At 43.9% G+C, this 25655-nt stretch overlaps 1 protein-coding gene across 1 annotated transcript; it reads left to right on the forward strand.

The window, feature by feature from the left end:
* Positions 1–268: 268 nt before the first annotated feature.
* On the forward strand, positions 269–25434 carry LOC142891288 (inactive dipeptidyl peptidase 10-like). The gene is made up of 25 exons (XM_076030696.1): positions 269–398; positions 598–693; positions 2582–2676; positions 3289–3363; positions 9171–9223; positions 9372–9453; positions 12111–12231; positions 13069–13223; positions 16443–16540; positions 16639–16762; positions 16882–16920; positions 18751–18858; positions 19048–19139; positions 19227–19274; positions 19881–20002; positions 20493–20540; positions 20841–20939; positions 21055–21124; positions 21502–21696; positions 22165–22219; positions 22307–22406; positions 22908–22966; positions 23214–23286; positions 24337–24410; positions 25172–25434. The coding sequence occupies exons 1-25, from the start codon at positions 374–376 to the stop codon at positions 25310–25312; spliced, it is 2247 nt and encodes a 748-aa protein (XP_075886811.1). The 5' UTR covers positions 269–373; the 3' UTR covers positions 25313–25434.
* Positions 25435–25655: the final 221 nt, after the last annotated feature.

The following is a 25655-nucleotide window of genomic DNA, read 5'->3' on the forward strand; positions in this document are numbered from 1 at the left end:
GGAGAGATATTGTTTCTTTTGTTTATATTGAATTTAGGTTAATCTGTCTTCTGTATAGTCTTTTTGAAGAGGAGGATTCTATGGTCTATTCAGACGCCTACCTCTGCGGGGCCTTTGTGGTCCTGGGGTTCGCTTTTAAGATTTCATTGAGCGTGTGAGGTCAAAAGCGCTTTTTACCGACATCTAACTGAATGTATTCCATTACGATGTCTTTCTGTTTTGCCTGTTTTACTTGACATCTTTCAACGCCGAGACACTGAAACAACGTCCTTCTCTTGACGTGCAGGACATCGGACCGATCGGAGGAGACAGAAACTGGAAGGGCATCGCCATCTCCCTGCTGGTTATCCTGGTGGTGCTGTCACTCATTGGGATGTCCATCGTCCTGCTGTCCAAAGGTGACGTCCAGCAGCATCCTCACCTGCTTCTCTGTGGACAGCTTTCTCTTAGACAGCCTCTCTTAACATTCTCCCATTCTTTGGATTTGTGCTCATGTATTTGCGCAGTTTGTCCAATGAGGGTCAATCACGGGTGTTCCCACAGTGATGTGTGCCGGGCTGTGACTGTTTGTTCAGATGTTGTGACTCTTCCCCACAGACGACAGTGACAAACACTCAGGTTCAAGGCTGACACTGGATGACCTCTTCCACCAGGACTTCCAGATACACGATCCGGATGCAAAGTGGATCAGCGGTGAGTGCGAGACGAATTCATCATCGGTTGATTTTTGCTCCTTCTGCTACACCCACTTCACCAATATTATGTGTATTACGACAGTAATATGTGCATTTAATCTGTCCGGAAATTAAAAGTCAGGAAGCTAAAACTGGGCTTTTAAATAGGACATTGTCCACTTTACCAACCTGTTGGCGCTAAGCCTAACCCCAATCCTAACCCTAACCCCAGTCCTAACCATAACTCTATCAAAAGTCAACCACAGTTTCATTGTACATTTGTATAATAACAATAAAGTTTGATTCATTTAATGACTGGAGGGTTGGCGGGTTCAAATCCCGGCTCCAAATGTTAACCCGCAGAAGTGTCAAGACACTAAACCCTAAACTGCTCTCAATGGGACATTCACCAACTGTCCCATTGGGTGAATGCTTTGTGAATGAAAAAAAAAAATGCTATGTGAGTACCATTTACCATTTTGAAACTTCGACCATACTTTCTAATGGTCTGCTACCTCTAGCCCGTAACCATGACCTTGTGGTATAAATTGTGAGCACATCATGCACTTTAAGAAACTGCATTGAAAGGTGGGCACTGTATATCTGGTCGAAGAGGTTGCCATGTCTCTGAAGAATAAACAACTCTCAGAAACTGAAACTTGCTCTTTTTCCTCACAATGCTGTCTCAAGCCAGACATGTTCCGTGTCTCAGCCCACTGACGGCGTCGCTGGAAAGCCTAACAGGGGATTTCCTATAATTCTCACCCTTGCCAGACAGTGACGAGTCCCTGGATCGCTGGGACACCTTTAATCACCGCTGAGATTGCATGTCATCTTTATCCCCCCTCCCTCCCCCGAACCTTTATTGATGTCAGCTCAGGAGGAGAGCTGCGTGCCTCTCCTAATTACTCTCACAGTAAAACCTTTAATGCGAGCGTTGGATTGATTCATTGCACGGCGTATGCAATATGCAATGCGGACGGCACCGCTGTTCCTCTCCGCGGAATTCCTAACGACAGGAGCCCTTTTCAGGCTTTTGCTCGCCTGTTACGCAGAAACAGTCTCCCATCTGTCTTTCATATTTATTTAGCTGTCATCACGCTGCAGCGGTTGCGTCTTTCGCCAGTCTGGAGCCCCCCCACACCCCCCCTCAACTTCATAGCTCCCTGCGTGTTCATTGACATTTACATGAAAGCGAGAAATGATTTAGACGTGTCAAATGCATAAGTGGAAATGAAGGCCACTGTTCGGGCTGCAGCATTGGCTTGGAATCAGATCAAAAGTGTTCAGCTTTACTCGACTGTTAATGTCTTGTCTACGTCAAAGCAACCGGCATTAAAATTGTAAATGGACTGCGCTTTATTTGGCGCTTTTCCAGCAGCTGAAAGCGCTTTACATTGGCCTCTCGTTCACCCATTTACTCACACATTCATAAACCAATGGGTGGCTGCTGCCATGCAAGGCGCTGCTTCGCCCCATTGAGAGCAATTCAGGGTTCAGTGTCTTGCCCAAGGACACTTCAGACATGTGGACAGTTGAAGTTGGGATTTCAACTGATGACAACTCTACCTCCTGAGCGACTGTGGCTCAGGAGGTAGAGCGGGTTGTCCAATGACCGAAAGGTTGGCGGTTCAAATCCCGCTCCATCCATAGTCCGTCGTTGTGTCCTTGTGCAAGACACTTAACCCCAAATTGCTCCCAATGGGGTTTAGGCAGCGCCTTGCATGGCAGCAGCCACCCATTGGTGAATGTATGTGTGAATGTGAGGCCTTTGTAAAGCGCTTTGGGGTACCGTGAAGGTGCTGGAAAAGCACAATATAAGTGCAGTCCATTTACCATTTTTATTTTTGTTTTGATGGATGACTGAAAAATCATGATGACTGACGACTGATTATTTGTCGTCTCAGATGAGGAGGTCATCTTCCGGAGCTGGGACGGAGACATCATGAAGCTCAACACAAGCAGCAATGAGACAGAACTCCTGATGAAAAACACTACTTTTGTAAGTTGTGTAGTTTTTTTCCCCCCACTCAGTTTGAGACGTGTTATATGTAAACATGAACTGTGATGCAAAAAGGTAAAAACAAACAAATAAAAATGCACCAGTTACGTCTGTTACAACCCATCAGTATGCCATCCAATGATCACACCTCCTCCTCTCCCAAAGCCCTGAAAGTGACAATGAGTGAGGGGGCAGTTCTTCCTCACTATATAAAAGGGTGGGAGGCAGCTGTTCCAATGGGCGGGAGGAGGCGGAGATTCACATACACTAACATGGAGTCGCAGCCAGACATGTTTGGCTATGTAAACGAGCGAATGTAAATTGGCATCCTGGTAATCGGCAGACGCGGAGGGAGCGCGATGTGACGCTCTACCCAAGATGAAGTGACGCCACCAGAGCCTCCCATACCATTTTTTATTTCCTTATATCTGACAATGATGAAAATCCCTTATTTCCCCACTTTAAAAAAGCATTCCTCAAAGTGTCAGTGATCTCACTCAGTCTGAAAGCTCTGAGGGCCTCATCAAGGAGATGAATCCCCGTCTAAGGATTCCTAAATGTCTTTCAGGAGGTGAACGTCTCACAAGTCTCCTTGTTTTTCCCTTCCCACAGGCGACTTTTAAGGCCTCAAAGTTTGCAGTTTCCCCAGATCTGAATTATGTTCTTCTGGGATACGATGTCAAGCAGGTGAGTAAGCTCTATCTGGGGATGGGCAACAACAAGGGGGTACGTTTTGTCTGTATCACGTTTTAAATTGGGCCCCGTTTACACGAAGCTGGGTTTCACTGTCAATGGTAAAGTTCTCTATTGTTTAGGCTGTCTGTCTACATGTCTACATGGAGCCACCATTTTCAGAGACTAAAACCGACTGAAAACAGGTTGTAAAGTGGAAAGGTTTGAAAGTGCTGCCCAATGTTGTTTTGTTATAAAAAAGGCGATCGCTACTTTTTTTTTTTTTTTGGAAACGTCACAACCTCAGTTTGGGCCCATGGCTGTTGCTCGAGATTCTTCTTCCGTAAAGACACTGCGCAAGCTTATGTGCACGCCAAAGGTCTTCTTCTCTAGTTTTAAGCAGTGACCTTGCAGCGCCACATAAGGCCTGGCATGAGTACTGCAGTGGTCTCCGTCATTTTCAGTGGTTCCTTCTCGATCAGGGGTGGGCAAACCTTCTGACTGGTGGGCCACGGTGGGGTCTAACATGAAAATGTGACAGAGGGGCCGGAGCAGGAGCAGATGGATGGAGAGTTTTGGCGACCCACCTCATAGGAGGAACAATTACACCATGGGATATTAGAAAACATGTGCTTTAATGTCAATTGAGACTTATTAAAGGCGATACAGTGAAATGAGATTATACGTCGTAATGTGCTGCAGCACTGTCACCGTGTGTGCGCGCACGTGTGCACATTTTTATGGGACGTGCACGAGCAAAGGGAAGCTTTAATTGTTGCCACGGGTGTGTTGATGCAACGCCGAGTTGCTGTAATCATGAATTGACTGACACGAGATGACGGAAATTATTGTACTTCCAAAACTGCAGCTTTCCCATTTTTCTGTGCTAAATGGAAACAAATTGATCGAGAAATCTGGCATCCAGTTGAAACCTTTGCACACATTATGTGATTATTTTGGGAAAGATGGACCTTTTTGTGTTAAAAAAAAAACAACAAAATAAAACAAATGGCAATGTAATTCACTATGTTTGCTGCAACTACCGATGACAGGCTGCACTTTCATTTCAAAATGTAATCCCTGATTTATTTCCAAAAAATTTGGCCGTCCCTGCGTTCACGTTCATCGTGACTGGGTCTGAATAAGTAACCAGTCGCAAGGCAGGAAATTTAGATCCCATTTATAACATCCTAGGACAGTTCCAGGTTAACACCGGATTACCTCAGGTGAACTGTGTGCTACTTCGTTGGCAATTATGTAAATGTCCAACACAGATGTCACGCTCCCAATAAAAGAAAGCCGTGTCTGCCTCTCTGAAATTAAATGAACAAATAACAGCGGTAAGCAATAATTAGCGTCAATCCAAATAATCCAAACCTCTGAAATGATTGCACTGAATGATGTATTGTATGTTTGGTAGTGGAAAGATTCATGGACATATTAAAAAGCATTAAACTTTTACAACATTTACAGGTGTAAAATGAATTGGCATTGCCAACAATTTCCCACCCCTCATTATTTTGTTAATTAGCTGTAAGAAGGTTGGTTTTCTCCTTGGCGACCACTAGAGGCAGTGACACAATATTTCAAGGTGTAATTTCAAAGAAAGCTATGCAGCATGTCACCTTTATGGGTTTTCTTGAAAACAAACAAACAAACAAACGAATCAGATCTCAGCGTTGGACACGTGGTGGATCAGCTCTTTGATCCCCAACCGTCACAGCGTGTCCTGTTCTCAGATTGCAATATAACAAAACAAACAGCAGGCTTTGTGTCAGTGCCCGGCCCGCTGCAGGTGTGTGCGTGCGTCATTATCTGCTCTGCAAATGCCGATTCACAGATATGGACACTACACATTTGCTGTTCCATTCTGGTGCTGCACTGCAAATGTCATCGCTTGTCTGAAATCAGAGGTTTTAAAAACAACCGTGGGCAAACCTGATGTTTGCCACAGGACCAATCACATTCTTTTTCTTCACTGCAGCTTTAGCTAGTTAGCCATGGGTTATCTATTATTCTTATAGACATCAATGGTCATAAGTCACCGGCCTTTTGCTAGCTGTCATGCACCAGAGTGTTAAACTACACTGCACGGCACTACACCAAAGCCAGTAAAGAAAGAAAGAAAGGAAAATTCTTATTGAGAGTGGCACTGTGTCATTCTTAGCTATTTTATTGTGAAAATTCATCCACTTTTTATAAGCTTCCTGCAATATCTACGCTAATGTCTTTAGCGGGTGGTCAATAACCTTAAGACAAACTGAAACCACTTTCTATCTGATATTGTCAAGATATGCAAGCAAGGTTCGAGGATTTAAAACTTATAATTCTCATGCAGGGTCACAACCAATGGGTTGGTTCAATATTCTGTCTTTTTAGGTGTCTTTACCATATGGCATATAAAGTCTCACTTCAAACCGTATGGCAGCTCAGATGACATTTTGAGGCAGTTTGATAAGAAATATTTGCACTCACTCCAGCTGATTGACTTCATTAAAAAAAAAAGTCGATGACGTGAAGCAGCTTCTCAATGACAACTGCTGAGTATGTTTTCAATTAGCATGTTTCCCGCCATAAAGACCATATGGTTACCCATGAATATGTCATTCCATAAAAACAATTATGTGTGTGTGTGTGTAACACACAAACTCCCACACACATATGTGTATGTATACATTTTTAAAATATACAGTATAATGCGCTAGCTTGTGCGTTGCGTGCAACTAAGCTAATTTCCTTCTGTTCTTCGCTACTTCACGTGGCACTCCGCAAACTGAAAAGGGGAGAATGTGACATTAACATTCAGCTCAACAGTGGGAGTTCCAGAAGTGGGGACGCTACGGACGACAATGCCGCCGGTATTCTCAGCCATTTCTCTGTAATCACAACAAGTCATTTGGCAGTTCTGAAGAGGCTCGCTGTCGTACAGATGGCGGGTAACAAATGCCCTCCACACGCTGCAATGTTAATGAGTTTTCCAGGACTGTGTGCACAGCCGGTTTCTATCTTTAGATGCCCGACTCGGAGAGGCCACAGTCCCTTATCTCCAGCGCACGACTGGATTACAGTTCTGATGAGGTTGATACAAAGGACGGCGAGAGTCACTGATATAGGCTCGATATAACGGTTGAAATCTGTGATTATTTTGAAGAGGTATAACTGAGAGCCACTGCAGTCGGCTCCATAAATATCACCGCAGAGTACATTCATTATAGCCAAATAACTTCTAATAAGTCCTCTGAAACTCAGATTTGTTGTCCTTTTCAAAGTTTTTAAACAATCTCACCTTGTAAAAAGTCATCACTATGTGTGGCTGCCAGCGTCCCTCAGTTTGGAACAGCACGTAATAAACAAACAAAAAAAGATTTGAAACCCTTCCGTCTTGTAACAGAAGTAACCAAAGTATTTTCTTTAAATTTCAAGTCACATAAAAGGGAACGATCGCATATTTTGCGACTCTAGAGTAGTTATGTGTGGCAATTACACAGGAAATCATGTCATTGTGCACCCCCAGTGACGTCTGGTCCACGATCATCATTTTCAAGATCAAGTCATGAATTATTTAAATAATTTTGCAGCTAGCTAATTTTTTGGTATTTTTAATAATTGACATTTCTGCTTTATTGTTTTGTTCTTCTTTAATTTCCATTTTACAATTTTAGCCTCCAATGCTATTGTTAGCATCAAGCGATGTCCATCCACTGCTAACTGTTGATTGTCCGCCTGGTGTTGGTAGCAGGAGTTAGCGTTGTCTTGTTCCCAAACTTATCGTTGGGGAATCGAATGATTCAGTCAACAAATCTTTTGAACAAACACTGCAACAACACTCATAAAATTGCCCTGACACTCCAGATGAAACCATACAAAACACAAATAGAAACATATTATTTAACCTGAACCTGAACTTGCTTCTATATGTATATGGGTTAAGAAAACTTTCTTCTTTCACCTTTAAAGTTGTAGTTCTGGAGCAGTTCCAAGCAAGAGTTAGCAATATAAAGAGGCTATTGTATCTAAGAACAGACATTGTTCTTGTAGTTTTCCGCAGTGCTTCTTTGCAGTTTGTGCACCGCAGGTGAAGGTCCATTCAGGTCCAGCTGTGGCCATTTTCTAAGTGAAGGATTCCTTTCAAATCTGTGCCAATGGTAATTATAGTAATGGTCACAATGTGTGACTGCACCCTTTCCATTCACTCCATAGCAGTGACTTTTCTTATGCTTAAAAAACTGAAATGAGATTTCAAAGTTCCAAAGAAGTTTCCGGGCAGACCTCGGCTTTTCCTTGACGAGACGAGAGCCCAGAACCGTCGGAAACCGTCCGACACAGACCACACAGACGACAATGTTCACTGAACATCACACCTCCCTGGGGAGTCGCCGCTGGCGGGAACATCCAGCGTCTGCGGACTTACGCGGAGCTTCGTAATGTGCTCCTGATTCATAAAGGGATGGTGGACGGCGACGTTTTCAGAGGTGCTATTTCACGTGGGGAATGGACAGAGCGGATGTGTTAATCATCAAAGTGACGGGCCGTCCGAGTCCTGGGCGTGTAATGGCCTGCCAGTCGTCCGCCGTCCCCCGCGTCTCTCTCGAGTTCATCGGAATGAAACGGCTCTGCTTGCCGCGTCGACGCTTTGTAATGGTCCTCGTCTGCTGGGGTCAGAGCCCTGTCGTGATTGCAAGGGCGTCTTTCACCTCCGAGTGCACTTTCATAGTTGCTGCAAGTGCGGAATGCGTGGTAGAAAGACACTGTGCAAACTTTCCGAAGCCGATCCAATTAACCTCCTTTTCAAGTTCTCGGGATCATAGAGTGAAGAACACAACACAATTTTGCTACTCGTTTGCTATGTATGGATGTTTGTATGGATGTGAAAAGTAGAACAAAAGCAATTTGGCAATATTAGATGAATTAAATTAGTATGAATAGATTTTTTTGGGTATGCAAATTTGATTGATTTTTTTTGGGGGGGAAACAATAGCAACTGGGGCTATAACAATATTATACTTGTTAAGATTGTTAATAAATAATTAACAAGCTCTAAATATACACATAATACTTAACATATACATAATACTTATGTATATATATATATATATATATATACATATATATATACATAAGTATTTAAAAATTTGCTTCTTCATTATTATTATTATTATTATTATTATTATTATTATTATTATTATTATTCGTTGTAATAATAATTTCATCCCTCAAACCAGCAATTTTTGGTACAGAGTAACTGATGAGGAATCCGTCCATCTTTGTCGTCTTTCTGTCTCTATTTCTATGCAAATCTGCATGTTGACCTTTGGATCCTAGAGGTCGGTCTCATTGACTTTTATGAAGGGAAGGGCCCCGTAGAACCCTCTCACTTAGTCACTGCATTTTCTAATGAACCGCTTCTATTAGCCTTTTCTAAGTAAATGGCCCTCGTGACCGCATCCATGACTACAGGCATTCACGGCAGAATTAAAAAAAAAGAAAGAAAAAAAAATCTTTTACAAGGTAAATGTCAGGTTGTATTATTTAGCTGGTGGCCTTGGAGATTTGTTGTCTGTGTTTTATAAATGAAAGTGCTGTATTTAACCTTTTTGGAGCCTGAACCACATTACAGCAGTCAACCATGAGTCCTAAATATGTTTGGCAGCAGAGCCATGTAGTGATCGGGCTCATGTTACAAGTGTCATATGCTTTTGCACTTGGACATGGACCCTTAATAGTGAAATCTTTTACATTGTTTGTTGATGGTTCTGTTGTTTGAGGTCAACAATGTCTCATTCGAGCTGTTTTCCTTGTTTGTCCCTTTCACCGTGCAACAGGTCTTCAAGTATTCCTTCCTGGCATCTTACCTGATCTACAACTTGTACACCAGGTGAGTAAAATGCAGAAATGACACGCGCAGTCGTGACCCCAATAATTCAACGTATACTCCTGATGAGTAACTATCAGCAAGTGGCTAATGAGGAGTAATTGATTGATGTGGTTCATGCTGACTCAACTTATGTTGTGCTGCTGCTCAGAGAGGTGAAGGAGCTGAATCCTCCAGAGGTTTCAGATTCAGTCCTCCAGTTCGCCTCTTGGGGCGCACACAGTCAACAGCTGGTAAGTTCATTGTTGCATACAAGAATTCACACCAACTTGTTCATTCCTGATTAACACGTAATGAAGTTTCAGGTATCGATCGTGATCATTGGTAAAAACACAACAGTGTAGCAGTGGAGATCAAAAAGTCCATTATTTACTTCTGGAAATTAGCACCTTGTGATGTCACAAAGGGCACATATTCGTCATTGATACTTCACCAATGTTGGCTCTGCCCATGGAAAACCCCCAGTCTTTGTCAAAGCTGAATAGTTTTAGCAGGATGCTAAAACCCAGCCTATTAGCATTGGACCTACGAACAAAGAGCTAAATGTGCTGTTTTCTGCACCTCTACAGAGTTTTTTGGGGGGAATAATTAGTCACGCTGCTCCAAATGGCGTCTAACAGTCAACGATGAAATAGAACAGATCATTGCAAAATCACATCAAAAATCTACGCAATGACAGATGAATGTTGACCTTGTACTTGTCTTGTCACAAAAACCTTGCTTTTTAACACAATATATTGTTTTCTTTTCAGTTCATCATCTTTACTTTGCTTAGGATCTAATCGGCGCTAAAAGGCACTTAAGCGAGACGGCATGTATTCTTCCTTGGCATGATCCTGACACTCAGTGGCCAATGAAAAAATGCTCGGACGTGACAGTTGTGTAAACATATATACTACATGTTCGCCAGTGGTATTACACACAAATCAGGTCCAAAAACACGCAGTAACAAAATGAAACGCAAAACAAAATCAGTGACGTTCTACGTTGATGAAACGAATGCATGAGCTAATCCGTTGGCTACCTATGCAAACTAGCAGGGACTAGCTTGCGCGGGGGCGTCCTGTGTTGCACCGGTCAGCTGTCATTAGAAGCTTTAGTCCACCCACGCCGATTGAAACCGCACGATTGTCTGTCTTTCAAAGTGATCTGAGTCCTCATAGAAAGTCTCCGTTTTAAAGAAAAAGATCTTTTTGTGTTTCAAGATGGCTTATGTTGTCAGGAGAAGCTCTGGAAGCGCACAGCGGAGGGAGACGGTCCTAAGCTGCGCTCACAACCAAACGGAACGAGAATACAAAGTCTGCGCCCGAAATATGATCGAATTACGATTGAGCGCCGCGACAGTCGCTCTTCTCGCGATCCCGCCGAACACGTTGAAATTGGTGCGAACGCACCATCGCAGCGGGGAAGCAAAGGGATTCTGTCGGCGACCACGTGAAAGCGGTCAGACTTCCCATCGTTTCCTTTTCGTTTTGTCATAAACAATTAACCAAAATCGAGGAAAGCAATCTGCGATTAACGTAAGCTGGCTGTGCTGAACAACTGCACTCGGACACGATTCGGCCTCTCCACTGGAAAAACATCAACAAAAAAAAAAACGAAAACCTGGCCGCGGGGCGGGGATGTGAAAAGCGTTGTTTTCATCTGATGTTCCCGTGATCCGCTGCGCCGTGTATTATTCATCGGATTCACGGGAAGCTCGGCACTCGATGGCGGAGGCTGATCAAAGGCTGTTTTTGTCGTGAGGGGAAAGACAAACTCTGCATTAAAGAAAACAGTTATGTGTTTTCTTTTTCGTCTCGCGGGGGAGAGATGGAGGGAGGGAGGGAGGGAGGGCAGCGGTCTCGGTAATCAAGAGGCTGGTGGAGGACGTCTTGCTCGACGGCCGCACATCCCCCCCGCGTGAGTAATGGCCCTGACGTGGTCGGCATTGTGCGCGGAATAATCAGTCCATTATTTTCGACAGTGCCAACAAGGAAAGTAATTAAGCATGCAATGGTATATTTATCTCGCTTCCTCAGTGTTTCCAGCCACCTGCAGCTGACGCTGTTCTCCCGGAGACCCTGCAGAGGTGCTAACGGCCGAGGCTCATTCATCACTGCTAAACCATTCCAGTGTAGCGGGAAACGTGGCTGCGTCCCAGAACCATCAGCTGTGGAAGCCAACTGCCGCTTTTTGACTCCCCCTCCCCCGCCGCCCCCACCCATCCCAACCCCTCTCATGATTATCGCTATTTCTTTGCAAATTCCAAATTGCGCTCGTCATTTCAACAGTTTGTGTCTGGAAATTCACTTTACTGTCATCACTTCGGCATTTTGGAGTCGCACAATTGTGGCTTTTAATCACAGTTTGTTGTTTCAGTTGCACAGCTCGGATGGTTTTAAGATCACTTTTTTCGTTTATAAGGAAAGGCAACATGGGATTACTTTGAAATTGTAAGATCTCCCAAAATTGTAGAATAATTTTAAGAAAAATGCACACATAAAAATATCTATCTATCTATCTCTATCTATCTATCTATCTATCTATCTATCTATTGTTTATTTGTTAGGATCCCCATTAGCTACAGCATAGCTGCAGCTATTCTTCCTGGGGTCCATCAACATTTCAAAATAATACATTGCTTAAAATAACATAATAACAGCAAACAAAAATAGCTTTAAATACATGAATAAAGAAAAAAACATGCAGAAGAAAGAGAAATTAAAACAAAAAAGTGATCTATCTATCTGTCTATCGTTGACAACCCGTACATCTAGCAAGGGGATCAGTGGTAGCATCAGTGGCAGCAGTTAGCAGTATGCGATTTCCACTACACCAGTACCTCGTTTCTATGCACTGCCTCGCATTCAGCCGCCGCTCTCCCCCAACCCTCCCTCTGTCGCTACAGATCTACATCTTTGAGAACAACATCTACTACCAGACAGACGTGCAGAGCAGCTCCTGGCGGCTCACATCTTCCGGACAGGAGGGCGTCGTCTTCAATGGCATCGCCGACTGGCTGTACGAGGGTGAGACAAGCCGCTGCCGACACGTTTGACGCAGCACTTCCAGGCTAAATGTGAGGCGTGGATCAAACTGAAAGGAGCAGAATTGATTTTTCACTTTTGCAGGGAAAACCTGTCTTGGCCTGTTTTTTTTGTTTTTTTGTTTTTTTTGTCTGGCAGGGATTGTAGCAAATATTAAAATGTAATTTCACTTATTTAAAAGCAGGAGAGGTTGGACCTGCGTTGAATCCTGCATTGGCTGCAGGATATGAGAGTCGGGTCTAAGGAGAAAGCCACATGTTTATTTATCATAGTCTTTCAGAATAAATGTCCAGAGGTGCAATGCTGACCATGTCAAATGGATAATACACGAGAAATATAAGCAACAAAAAAAAAAAAAAAAAAAAAAACTCTAGGATGCATCATATAGGTTGCGCATTATTCTGCCTATGGTCAGCTGTTTGATAAAAACTGCGACTTTCTGGGGAAAAATGAAAGTGCTGTAAAATGTTCCAAATTTATTAGAGTCCTTTACATCCTCATTGTTTCCCCCGTAAAGCTAAAAAGTGACACAGAGCAACATCATCCACATACAGATGTGGACAAAATTGTTTGTACCCTTTTTGCTGAAGTAAGAAAAACCCTCAATGGTCACTAAAATAACTTGAAACTGACAAAAGTAGTAATAAATAAATAAATACAAATAAAAAATACTGAAAATTATCAAATGAAAATCAGACCTTGCTTTTGAGTCGTGGTTCAACAGAATAATAAAAACATTACTAGGCACTATTTTTAGTACCATCAAATATTTTTCTTTCTTTCTGAAATATTTGCCTCCTTATGCCATTTTCCCTTCAGAGGAGGTGTTGCACACTCAGGTGACCCATTGGTGGTCACCAGACGGCTCTCGACTGGCCTACCTCACCATCAACGACACCCTGGTTCCCAACATGATGCTGCCGCGCTTCACTGGATCCCTCTACCCCAAGGGGAGGGAGTACCCCTACCCCAAGGTTAGCATTCATCCCACCTCTGCATTAAAGCTTTCGTATTATGATGATTTCTGGACATTTATTTCTCATCCCAGACTCACAAACACACATGGACACAGTGGTGCAGATTCTAACAGTTAATAAAACACGCTAGATCTCCTGAAAAAAGTGGATTTAGTCCTTTGTTTATAGCCCCCTGATATAAAAAAAATTTGGGCTTTAGCTTCCTGCTAAAATTGTCGGCTTTAGCTTCCTGTTAAAATTGTCGGCTTTAGCTTCCTGTTAAAATTGTGGACTTGTCACTTCCTGATAAATTGTAGGCTTTGGCTTCCTGCTAAAATTGTGGACTTTAGCTTCCTGCTAAAATTGTGGACTTTGGCTTCCTCCTGAAATCGAGGCTATGTTGGACAATGATCCGACAAAAACAAAGTGGTGGTAGATGGTGGAGCCAGCAGTTAGCTGCGGTGAGGTCACTCACCTGGAAGAGGTTCCACTGCCCTCAGTGGCATCACAAGACATGGAAAATTCAAATTTTTCGGGTCTCTTTTCGGGTCTCGCTGTTTTTTTTTTTGTAATATGGGATCTTAATATGTGAAGTTGTATGCATGTATGATATGTCTTTTACTGTGGGTTAGGATTTTCAGATTTTTTTTTTTATTCTTATGTGGCTCTAAATTCTGATATATTTTGAACATGATACAACTTTATAGACTGTAACAGACACTGCAGGCTGTCTATCTGGTTTCTGGGGAAACTGATATCAGGCTATAAACTCCTGAATATCTTCTTTTCCAAAGTTTGTTTCTTTTATCATGTTTTGCACGCTTTCGTAAAGCCCTTTGAAAACTTGATAATTCAACAATCTTATTTTAGTTCACAACCTGCCTCACAATCCATTGTTCGAAGTGCCTGGATGAATATGTGGATCGTGGCAGACATCCGACTGCCTCAGACTCTCTTTAATTCACTTCATGTTGCCCTAAAAAAAAACAAAAAAAGTCTAAAACAAGACTCCATGTCTGGCAACCTGATCGCACTGAACTAGCGCCCGCCGTCGCACCGGATCCTTTTCCCGTTTCGTACGTGATCGAGCGACTCCACCTTCCAGCCCCTGAGGAGGGAGAGGACGGAGAGCCGTCCCACCTCCCATCCATCCTCTGATGCGGCTGTTTACCGTATCAAATTCCTCCGAGATGGGGAGATGGGCGGCGGGATGCAGGCGGAATGGGGGTCACGAGATAGAGGGCAACATCGTTTGTCGGTTCGGAGCCGCAGCGAGGAGGGAGGGAGGGGAAGGGGGGGCGCTCGTCGGAAGGCATCTAATTAATGAGGCGTCACTTCAGATCTCAGCCTTCCCCTCACGGTATGTGTGTGTGCGCGCGTGTGTGTGCGTGCACGTGGATCCCGAGTCTTCTCCCCCTGAGTGGGATTTGTGTGCGGGACTAAACGAAGTGGAGATTTAATTGGCTTCTCCTTTGCTTTTGTCTGGGAGAGGACGCTCCCCACCTTGCAGCAGTCTGACATTCATCCTTCCACTCGGCTCTCTCGGGGCTGAATTTGAGCGGGGGATCTCTTTTTATGAGTCAATATTCGCTGATATATTCCCCACGGAAATCACGCCGCACCGCCAGGGGAACGTCTAATTACTGTCGCGGTGACAAAGTGATCCAGTCTTGCCTATAGTGGATCTTCGGGGCCGCCACTGACTGCGGTGATTAGAAGGCTGACGTGCCAGCGGGCCCGTTTTAAGAACCCACACACAGCTTGTGTTAATTGCTAATGCCAGCATTTATTTACTGCTCACAAACGGCGGCAGCGCTAACATTCTGCTGACTTCAAGGTCTCATTCTGGTTCTCGGTGTGTTTGTAGCGCGTGGAACTTAAAGTCTTTGTCAAACAGCAAAAGCTCACTTGGTGAAGGGACTCCGTGCCGCCAATCGATGGGGTCTAAAACGTATTTCTCATAAAAACAGCAGAATTGTAATGCAATTGAATGAATGAATGAAAATTTTATTTCAAACATGTCAAAGTAAAAGAAAAAAAAAAGAAAATAAACCAAAATAGTCAGACTGGAGGCGGTGCTCGAGCAGTGTCCAAGCATGGCCCAGTTCAAAAAGCAGAACACGTGGTTTTCACAAGGTATGGGGGTTTATTTTGTGCATGTATTATATGAGATTTCCAGTTTACCATGTCATCTATTATCATGCGGAGAAACTTATTTTCATGCACTCTCTCAATATCCACACCATCTACCTGTATATTTACTTATATCAGTGTGACTACAAAGGAAAGTAGTTGAATAAAGTAAGCAAACACATTTCTGTCAACCTGCCCGGAAGAATTATGGGCCACTTTGTAACGTAAAATGTTCAATTGCTTGTCAACAGAAATAGCTGATCAGCCAATCACATACATGGCAGCAACTGCATTCATTTGATTTGTCGAGAAGACGACTTGCTGATGTTCAAACCGGGCATCCGACTGGGGAATAAGAGGATCTAAGAGACTTTGATGACCAGCTGGGCAGATCTTACCATTTAACAGCTGCTCTGCTGATGGTTTTCCCACTGGCACGACCGTGTCAGGGGTTACCAGAGAAAACCAGCCAATCAGCTGCAGTTGTGTGGAGGAAGATGCCTGGGTTGATGTCAGGGGTCAGAGGTCAGCACGGAGCAGACCGATAACCAGAGACCAAGGTTTGCAGACTTAACCTGTATGAGTGTACAACACATGCAACCTGGACGCAGTGCGTGGAATTATGGCCACTTGCAGAGAGCGTACTGGAGAGCGTATACTTATGCACACAGCCTGCAATACCAAACAGCGCATTTCCTAAATCATCGTATTTATTTCAGGTGCTCATCCACCTGCCTGTGATCACTCAGCCAGGCGCGAAACAGACTCTTGGATCGGCTCCAGGCCCTTCCAGGCTGCCGTAGAGGTCATCTCTAATCATTGGAAGCAGTCGCAGCAGGTTTCCGGAGATGCAAACTGCGTCGAAGCGGCACGGTTATCGCAATAAGAGGAAACGCGATGCGAAAACGGCAGATAGAACAATTAAAAGATGGAAAAAAAAACAACCATTATCTATAACCATTAACCTGATTTCATCTTCCTTTGTTGTTCTCCGTTCAACCACCAGAGAGCAAGAGCAAAACTTTATCACACCTGCAGTGTGCTCGCGGGTCTCTTGTGCGATTCCATCCGGTCCGAGTCTGTGTTGTGTTGTCTCCACTCCAGATGGGTCAAGTCAATCCTTCGGTCAGACTCTACGTGGTCACTGTGGACGGCAGCTCCATCACCACCGAGTTGATGCCGCCGGACAGTTTTGAGAAGAGGTGCGTCCAAACAGAGCAGACTCACAGTAACAGTCAGTCACTCAGGGACTGTCTGTACGGCTGGCTCAGCCTCCACCGTGTTCTTTGTTTTTCTGCAGCGACTTCTACGTCACCATGGTGAAATGGGCGACCCCGGAGAGGCTGAGCGTCCGCTGGGTGAATCGGGCACAAAACACGTCCATACTTTCGCTCTGCGACGTCACAACGAGCGCCTGCGAGAAGGTGAGATGGCTCAGTCTGACCGTCCGCTTGGCTCGAGTTCAAAAATTTCCCTCAGGAACTTCACTCAGGTGTTTTTTGTTTGTTTGCTTGTTTTTGTTTGTTTTTTCGAAAACCTCCAGAAACACGTGACGACGTCGGACAAGTGGCTCGATCGGCTGGTGAGTGGCTGACAAGGTTTTCACATCGAAAGCGGACGTTTTTCTGAGGTGAACTCAAAAGGGCGGCATTTAATGATGCTACACTTTTGAATCTAATGATTTGAATGAAATCATTACATCCAATAGTAATTTTTTTGTAGCTTAGTTCAGCTGGAAAGGTGCAAAAAAACTTGTAAACACAACCAAACCCCAAAATGTGTTTTATCCTGAAAAAGAAAACGTCCACACGGATGTTTAATTAAGCTCAGCCGGCATGGCTGTCATAAGTCACAGCCGTAAGCAGCCGGCAGTCAGCTGATTAGTCTCCACCCAATCGCATTCCGTCTCCCGCCGTCAGCAGTCTATTTAAATCCAAGCCGCCGCTCCGTCTCCCTTTCATCATCCGCAACAGTTACATCTTGACAACTTCCAAGCGGCGGCGGGATTTAAGCCACGCGTGGTGAAAAAACGAAGAGAAACGCCTCGCGATGACGACGCAGCGTGTAATTGCGTCTGTACATTAGCTGTGTGTGCTCGTATGCAGTCTGTCGCGCTTCTCTCGGTGGCTGAGAGAACGAGGGCGGTGCCTCCACAGAGAATTCAAAGCCATTTGCCGCAGTGCAAATGTGATTTGATTGATTGATTGATGGATGGATTCATTCAAGTCATAAGATCTATTCATCGCGCCAAAGGTTAGAAGTAGCATCGTACAAATACTTACTAATGTAGATTTTCAGGTATCTGTACTTTACTTGAGGATTTTTATTTTTATTTTTTTTTAAACAACTTTTTACTTTTACTCCCTTGCATTTAAAAAAACACATGTCTGTCCTTTCTACATCTTACAATGGAAAAACATGGTCGTTACTTTTTAAGATGCTTGAAGTAGAGCTATTTTAACAATCCTGCTGTGCAGTTAAATATAAAACTGGATCAGATTGTAGAGGGAGATTACCTCAGCTTTGGGGTCACTGTTCAGTACATGTACAGTACAGAGAAACATAAAAATGTAGAAAATAACAATAAAATTGGTTATTGTTATTTAAAGTGTGAACAGACAATGGCTCACTGGTCTATGACTGATTCCAGTTTGGTTGTGCTGCAGTTGAAAAAAGGAAAAAAAAAAATATAGTATTGAAAGTGCCAAAGCTGTTAAAATGATCCAGAAGCTCATGCAAGACCTTTGACCTCTGACCTGTTTTTTTTTTTTTTACTTAAGCACATTTCAGAACCTGTACTTTCTTACTTTTAGATAGACGTATGGATACTTTTATTGATCCTTTACAGGAAATCTGGGATGTTACAGCAGCAGTTGCACCACTCATTCAACATACAGACAAAGACAAAAGAAGACAGGTCCAACAAGTCAGTAAATAAGTTGCTTCATAAACGGTCGGCTAAGAGCATCCTAAGAGAGCACAAAATAAAAAGACACAAAAGCAATAAAACGGGTGCACAAGTAAGATACTTGAGTAAAGGAGTTGAATCAGTACTTTTACTTTTACATAAGCAGCCGCACTTTTACTTGAGCACAATATGTGAATACTTTGCCACCTCTGCGTAGTGCCAGCTGTAGCAACATACCGTAGCGTAAGTCACTAGTCAAAACCAGGGAGGCTTTTGGAGCAAATCCTTCAGCTCCAATTCTGCCAACTAGCTTTAAACAACGACCATAGTGTTCCTGAATGCAACAGACAGAAAAGGTGGTAAAACTCAGAATTGAATGGAACCATCTCCACCCATACATCTTTTCACATTGACCAGCAAAGTGAACGCACATCACTTGGCATTGGTATCCTATATTTATCCTCTCCTCGCTGGTATTTCTTCCACGTTGCTCCCCGCCACCAGAACGAGGAGCCGGTCTTCTCAAGAGACTGCAAAGTTTTCTTCACCACTGTTCCCTTGAAGCAGGGAGACCACGGGACCTTCAACCACATCACGATGATCTCAAACCAGGTAAAACTACGACAGACTTTCGCTGTAATATGTAGACTTAGTCTCCTCTGAACGCCCACCCTTGTCTCGTATCCACTTCACAGCTGTCCAATTGTTCAGTTTCCTGATCCACTAGAACACCAAGGTTACATTTTGAGGCGGCGCAAGTTCATTTGATAACTCTGTCCTTTTAATTTTTCCTCCTCTAAGTCTGAAGGCCGAGGCGGCGGCGTCCGTCACCTCACCTCAGGGAGCTGGGAGGTGTCGCAGATTCTGGCCTATGACGAGGGGGCACGCTCAGTGTAAGAACGCAACGCGTGGAGCCGCACGCCCCACAGAGATACCTCTCCGCTAACAATCCCTCCTTCTTCCATCCTTTTATCTTTCAGCTACTTCTTAAGCACAGAGCAGGGGTCAACACAGCGGCATTTGTACAGGTACCGTTCCGTTCACTCCACGCCAGTCATAAGACTGACGGACCGATAAATTAAATACAATTTGACATTTAAGGCGAGCTAATGGTGGGCGTGTAGTTGAGGGCTTGAAATTGTTTTGGTTTGCGATATTTATATTTTCAAAGCATTTCTCGGGCACCCTCACATCAGGATTTTGTCACGAACAACAGAACCGTGTTGAGAAAGTTCAACTTTTTGATCTGGATGTGTCCGATGTGGCCGTTGGCAGTGTTCACTGATGCCCGCCAATAAAAGCAAAGCATGTGATGTTTTAAACGCGGGATCACAAAAGCAGCAAATGTACGAACAGAAGCTGCTAAAAAAAAAATGTCACAAAGTGGCTAATTTGTGCGCTAACGCAGCTTCCGCTAACATCGATACAGGCTGTCTGCAAACAGTCAAACCTGAAACTGAAAAATCTAGTTTTGACATTTTTATATTTCATTCATTTTTTTTTTGTTTTTTTTAATGTGTGTTTTTGAAATTCGGGAATACAGCCAGAGACTTTCAGGTGTAATTCTCAAATCTTCAGCCTGTCTCGAAATTGCTCTTTCCTCCATTGCATTTCTTTTTTTTTTCCTCCCTCAGAGTCTCCACGGTCGATGCCTCCCAAAAGGAATGTCTCAGCTGCTCCCTCTTCAGGTCAAAGTGCAACTACTTCGACTCGCTCCTCAGCCCAACTCGGCAGCACGTTCTCCTCAACTGCAGAGGTGCGCTTCGAGCTGTTGCCTAGCGGTTTTTTTTCAAGTCGTAGCGTAATGAACGTGTGAGACAGTGAGGAGTTCCTGTCTTATTATACCATTATTGCGGAAGTAACATTCCCTCTATGAAACATTCAGCATCCGGCTTCGATTTTTAGCTTGTGGTTTCTCCTGTTAGCGTTTGGCCAAAGTCATTAGTGTCCATTAGCTAACATAATAATGATCATCTGAGCTATGCACATGATTCTGGAAGGTTGTCCAATGAAAACAAAAGAGATAACATCATAAAAAATGTCATGAATATGTCATAAATATCAGTTCTCCCATGAAAAACAATCTGTTATCCACGAAAACCGAAATAAAGAGTAATTATTACAAGAAAATGTCAATGAAATCACAAATCACAACCTGCCTTGAGCGATTGCTTAACTACACTTTTCTTTATTTTTTTCTATCACTCGGTTGACATCGTCACCTCCATCGTCGCTGTTCCCTGCAGGACCCGGAATACCCCAGACCACCCTGCACAAACTGAGTGAGATAAACAGTAAGTTTCTGACAAACCTGCACCAAACTCAGTCACTGGTGGTCTGTTATTGTCCTCTCTCTCCGTCTGAGGAGGGCATTCACCGCAATCGATATCTTTTTTTTTTTTTTTTTTTTTTTCACGTTTTAATTAACCCGCTGAGATTTTGAGATTTTGAGTACAGGTCTGAAAAACACAGGGACAAAACAAAACAAACGTCCCAGTGCTTCCTACACGTGCATCATGTCTATTCAACTCTTTCTCTCATCATTTTCCCATTTATTAATTAATTAATTAATTTATTTATTTTTGGTGAAACAGAACACACAACCCTGGAGGGCAACGCAGTGCTGAAGCATGCGCTGCTGAACAGGACCACACCCAAGTGGGAGAGGAGAACTGTTCAATTCAACAACTCTGGTAGGGCGGCGCTCCGTTTCTCAGCCGTTTTAGCTCTGGCTCTTAATTTTTAGTCAACTGTGACATTCCCTCTTCCTCTTACGCGTGACCGAATGTTGCGTTGTGTGTTTCGCAGCTCTTCGTCTGGAGCTGCTGGTCCCAGTGGACTTGGATGAATCCAAGGAGTACCCGCTGTTACTCTACCTGTACGTGATCTCGCTTGTTGCTCAGATTTTCTTTTTTCTGTGATCTGCCTGCCGTGTTTGAGAATTCAATAACTTGCCCGACATGAAGCATCAGTTTAAAGCCCAACATCAGACATGGTGGGTGTTTGTTTTTTTGTTTTCATGATGTACACGAAAAATGGCTGATTGATGTTCATTTTTACAAAGAAAATTGGTGACGATACTTTACTTTTTCACATCTGTGTCAATTTGTCTGAAGTGAGGCGCTGTGAACAAATGCCTCAAGCTAACGGCAAATAATAAATGTGACAATCTGAAGTTCTCTTCCTTTTTTCTAAGATATCTTTCAAACGTTCATTTAAAGCATCTCTGCAACTAAAAATGCAATCTTTGCACAGGGACAGCGCCCCCGGTGGCCAGGCGGTGAGCGACCGTTTCTCCCTCGGTTGGGACTCGGTGCTCGTGAGCTCCAACGGCGTCATCGTGGCCCGTCTGGACGGCCGAGGCAGCGGCTTCCAGGGCCAGAAGATCCTCCATGAGGTCCACCAGAGACTGGGAACCGTCGACGTCCAGGACCAGCTCACTGCCGTGGAGTAAGAAACTCAACTATACGCTCGTCACGGCTCGTGGATGATGATGAGGATGAGAAATTTGAAAAGTTCATGCTGAAGTGAAAGTGTCAGTGGTCATTTCGCCATCAAATTCCACATTTTTAATAACTGTCCTTTTTGTGCCTTCTTGGTCTCGTAATATCAAAACGTGAACAGTTTGAAAAAAAAAAAAAAAAAAAACTGTCGTGGATCAGACACATATGTTTGAGATTTTTGTGGTGAATCGGTTAAACAGCACATTGTGCAATAAGTACTGAAACACTGATCAGTTCTCTAAAGGCTTTAAAGGCTTAAGAGATGGAAAAATTAAGTTAAACTGTAAAATTTAGAGCAAATTCTGAAATTTCATCGCAGAGACCAAAGTGTGTGTCTGGAAACTGGAGATTTTTTACAGCCGTGTTTTTCCACAACTGATATTGGTGTTTTTTTTTCCCCCCTCTGAATCGTCAGGCACCTGATCAGGCTACCTTATATTGACGGCAACAGAGTTGGAGTATATGGGAAGGTAACGCAGCCGGAGTATCTACTAAATAACCAATCAATAAGTAGATATCTGCTTGGTTGCTGAAGCGCCGTGTTGTTTTACCCGCAGGCCTACGGAGGATTCCTCTCCTCCCTCCTGCTTCTCTCGCACAGCTCCATGTTCAAGTGCGGCATCGCCGTGGCGCCGATAGCGAACTGGAGACTCTACGGTGAGACGGCCACGAGTCAGACTTGATGGACTATGTCTGTGCAGGCACGGACCTGTTCTAAAAATCCTAGACATTAGACTCTGCAGATGGAGTTGCTGCAGCAGGATTGGCTGAAAAAGCAAAATGCTGTCCAGGCCCTAAACAACATGTGACCATTCATCATGATCTGATGGACATGTTCCACTACCTCAAAGGGTCGCATCTGACTTTCGTTGTTGCTAGTATGATATCCCAAAGACAGGTACTTTGCATACGATGAAACTGTAATTTCCTGCATTGGGATTTCCATATAACATTTATCATCACTTATGAATTAATCTGCTTCATTTCGGGTTTTTTTGGGTTGCTATGTGAGGGCCTAGTGAACATTAAGCATTGGCAGCAGTGGGCGGAGCTCTGGTTCTTGAGGCCAGCCGAGTATCTTACACTCCATAACCATTTGAAGGAATGTATCTAGGGTGTCTCTCAACTTCTCATTTCTCCTGTCTCGCCTGTCGGAAGGGTCGGCCAGCGCTGAGAAGTACTTTGGCTCTACGGGAAGAGAGGATCTCAAATACCAAGTAGGACTTTTTCGCACCGACACAGAGAATATTGGCCACGCTAATCGATTTCTTGAGTCGTGTAATGTTTAGTTTCCCCCTGATATAAAAAAACACATTCCCCACATTCACTAGCAAATAATAAGTAAATCATTTTCACGATGAACGGGATGACGCTAATGTTGTAAACGTAAACGAGGCCTGATTGAATTACGAGAAATGATACAACGATATATGATGATTTTTATTTACTCTTTTGTTCCACCAGATAATGAGTCTACTTGGTAACACAACAGCCCAGAATACACCAAACTTTCTTATCATGCACGGCACAGCGGACGGTAAGTATAAACTACTTGTATTTGTACAGGGAGTGAAAGAGTCTTAGTCTGTGTCCCTAGTCTGCCGGGATTGTCCTTTTGTGATGTCACAGAGGGCGTTGACAAAGTCTTCCGAGGCAAGTCTTGCCATCTGGCGGTCAACTTGGGGACACCAACGAAAAGACCAGAATCCTATCTAAATAAATGGGTACAGCATGGATGCTGCACCCATTTAAACAAAATCAGGGTAAACAAAAAAAAAAATACCCTGATAGAGGTGAAAGTACGGATTCAACTCCTTTACTCAAATTAAACTAAGAAAGTACAGGTACTAAGTTAACTGTTTTGTTAATGAAAACAATACATACAAACAACACATTTGTTTTGACTGAATAACCAGGACTGAACTGGCCAATCCGAATCACTGTATCAGCGTTGCTACTGGCACCACTGGAGTCATTTCTGTTTGTTTGTTTTACTGGATAGTGACCCTAAAGCTGAGATAATCTAAAATATGATCCAGTTTTGGAACTGCACAACAGCATAGTTAAAACAGCTCCACTTCGAGCCACAACAACTATAATAATAAGTATAATTACTTTAAATTATTTGTATCTTTTAAACACAAAATTAACTACTATAAGTAGAAAGTACAGACATCTGTGTACATACGTGGGAAGCAAAGGTCAAGTCGTCGGAAAAAGAAATACACAAGTGAAGTGCAGCTACCTGAAAGAACTGCTTAAGTACAGTAACAAAGTGTTTGTCCTTTGTTACTTCCCACCTCTGCGGGGGGATTAAAATGCTTGTAGTGACCTGCAGAGCTCGGAGTATGATTGATTGTACAAGAGTGTCCCCTACTTGTCCCACTGTATCTCTTGGCATGACACGTTTCAATCTCGCGTCTTTATTCACCCCGTCTATACAAAAGTGCGCCCTGAATTTGGTGCAGTGACCCGAGGTAAAGCGCAACCCACTGGGCCGCGCTTGGCAGCGCCACAGTGCGTCTGCCGTCAGGCCCGTGACGAACGCTCGCTCGCTCACGCCGAACCCGTGTCTCTTCTCTTGCAGCCACCGTTCACTTCCAGCACTCTGCCGAGCTCGTCAAGCTGCTTTCCAGGTCAAACGTCAACTACACTCTCCAGGTGACTGCCGCCCGTCTCTTCTGCCGCGCGCCACCCGAGCGAGCCTTGATGCTGTGTTTATGGGTCAAACCGGCAGCGCCCTAAATCTTCGGGGGTTTAACGAGTCACAAACGCCTCGTTCCCTTTCGAGAGAGAGTTCTGAATTGTACCCTTGGATCGCCCTGCAATAAATGGACCCGAGCCATGAATATGTTTAGTGTTGCAGCGGTGCAGAAGGCAGGAAGGCAACCTGGGATTATGGCCCGAGTAGCATCAGATAAATTATTACAAACAACCTAATGAGAAGAATAGCTACTCGATTGATGGACAGATAGATATAGATTGATAGATATTCAAGATTTTTTATTTGCCATTTGTCTGCAAACTGTCAAGGCACATTGGAATTCTTGGGCAGTTCTTTCTAAGAGTTGAGTAAAAAGTCAAAACCCAGAGGAAAAAAAAACAACCCACAACTTTCAGAACACTCCTGTCGAGCAATAAGGATGAAGTACAAAAAAAGAAAGATAGATATGTTCTGAAAGCTGCCGGTTAACAAGGAACTAGTCACGCACGATTCTCCCCCCCCCAAAAAAAAAAAAAACAACACGATTGCACATCATAAATGATGGATGTAAAAATGAATAATAAAATAGCCTCTCGGAAATGAGTTCTATTGTGCCGCCGTCGGGTCCGACCGCTCACTGAAGAAGTTTGTCCGAGAGGGTGAATGAAGAGCGACAAAGGGTGAGCTGAACTGTGTTTCCCCATTTCCTGCCGCATAGATTTTTCCAGACGAGGGGCACGAAATCGCCGCCGCCAAGAGCCGCCACTACATGATGAACTCGGTGCTCACCTTCTTCAGGCGCTGCTTTGAAGAGGAGCAGACGGTGACTCCTCCAGACACGTCCAAGGAGGAGGACTAGCAGTGCCGAGATTCCACTAGCGGGTGACTCGGACGCTGCCACGATGAGCCAACGTGGGCAGACTGCCGGTTGCTTTTGTCTCCCTGAGATGCTGCAGCCCGAAGGAAAAAAAAAAAACAAAACACTCCAGTAGCGTTAGATTTTATTTGGGGGAGAGGAGTCCGCGTGTCCTGCCGGCTCCCAGGGTGTGCGACGATAGAGCCGTCGAAATGGACAGATGCTGTATTTTAACACCTCACTCTCCTAATGAAACACATTTCTCCCATCATCACTTCTTAATTTACCTTCGACCTCCATCAGCTGTTTATGGGTCTGCAGTGTCGTCTGCCCGGCCCCCTGCTGA

Source organism: Nelusetta ayraudi, unplaced genomic scaffold (genome assembly GCF_046127955.1).
Source record: "Nelusetta ayraudi isolate G7.1 ecotype Tasmania unplaced genomic scaffold, CSIRO-AGI_Nayr_v1 ptg000031l, whole genome shotgun sequence".
NCBI lineage: Eukaryota > Metazoa > Chordata > Actinopteri > Tetraodontiformes > Monacanthidae > Nelusetta > Nelusetta ayraudi.

Bases quoted from the DNA above. Each gene is read 5' to 3' on its own strand.
- LOC142891288 (XM_076030696.1), top strand. From the start codon at position 374: ATGTCCATCGTCCTGCTGTCCAAAG. The intron at 19,140-19,226 runs GTAAGAACGCAA...TTTATCTTTCAG, and splicing joins GACGAGGGGGCACGCTCAGT to CTACTTCTTAAGCACAGAGC. The intron at 22,407-22,907 runs GTGAGACGGCCA...GCCTGTCGGAAG, and splicing joins AGCGAACTGGAGACTCTACG to GGTCGGCCAGCGCTGAGAAG.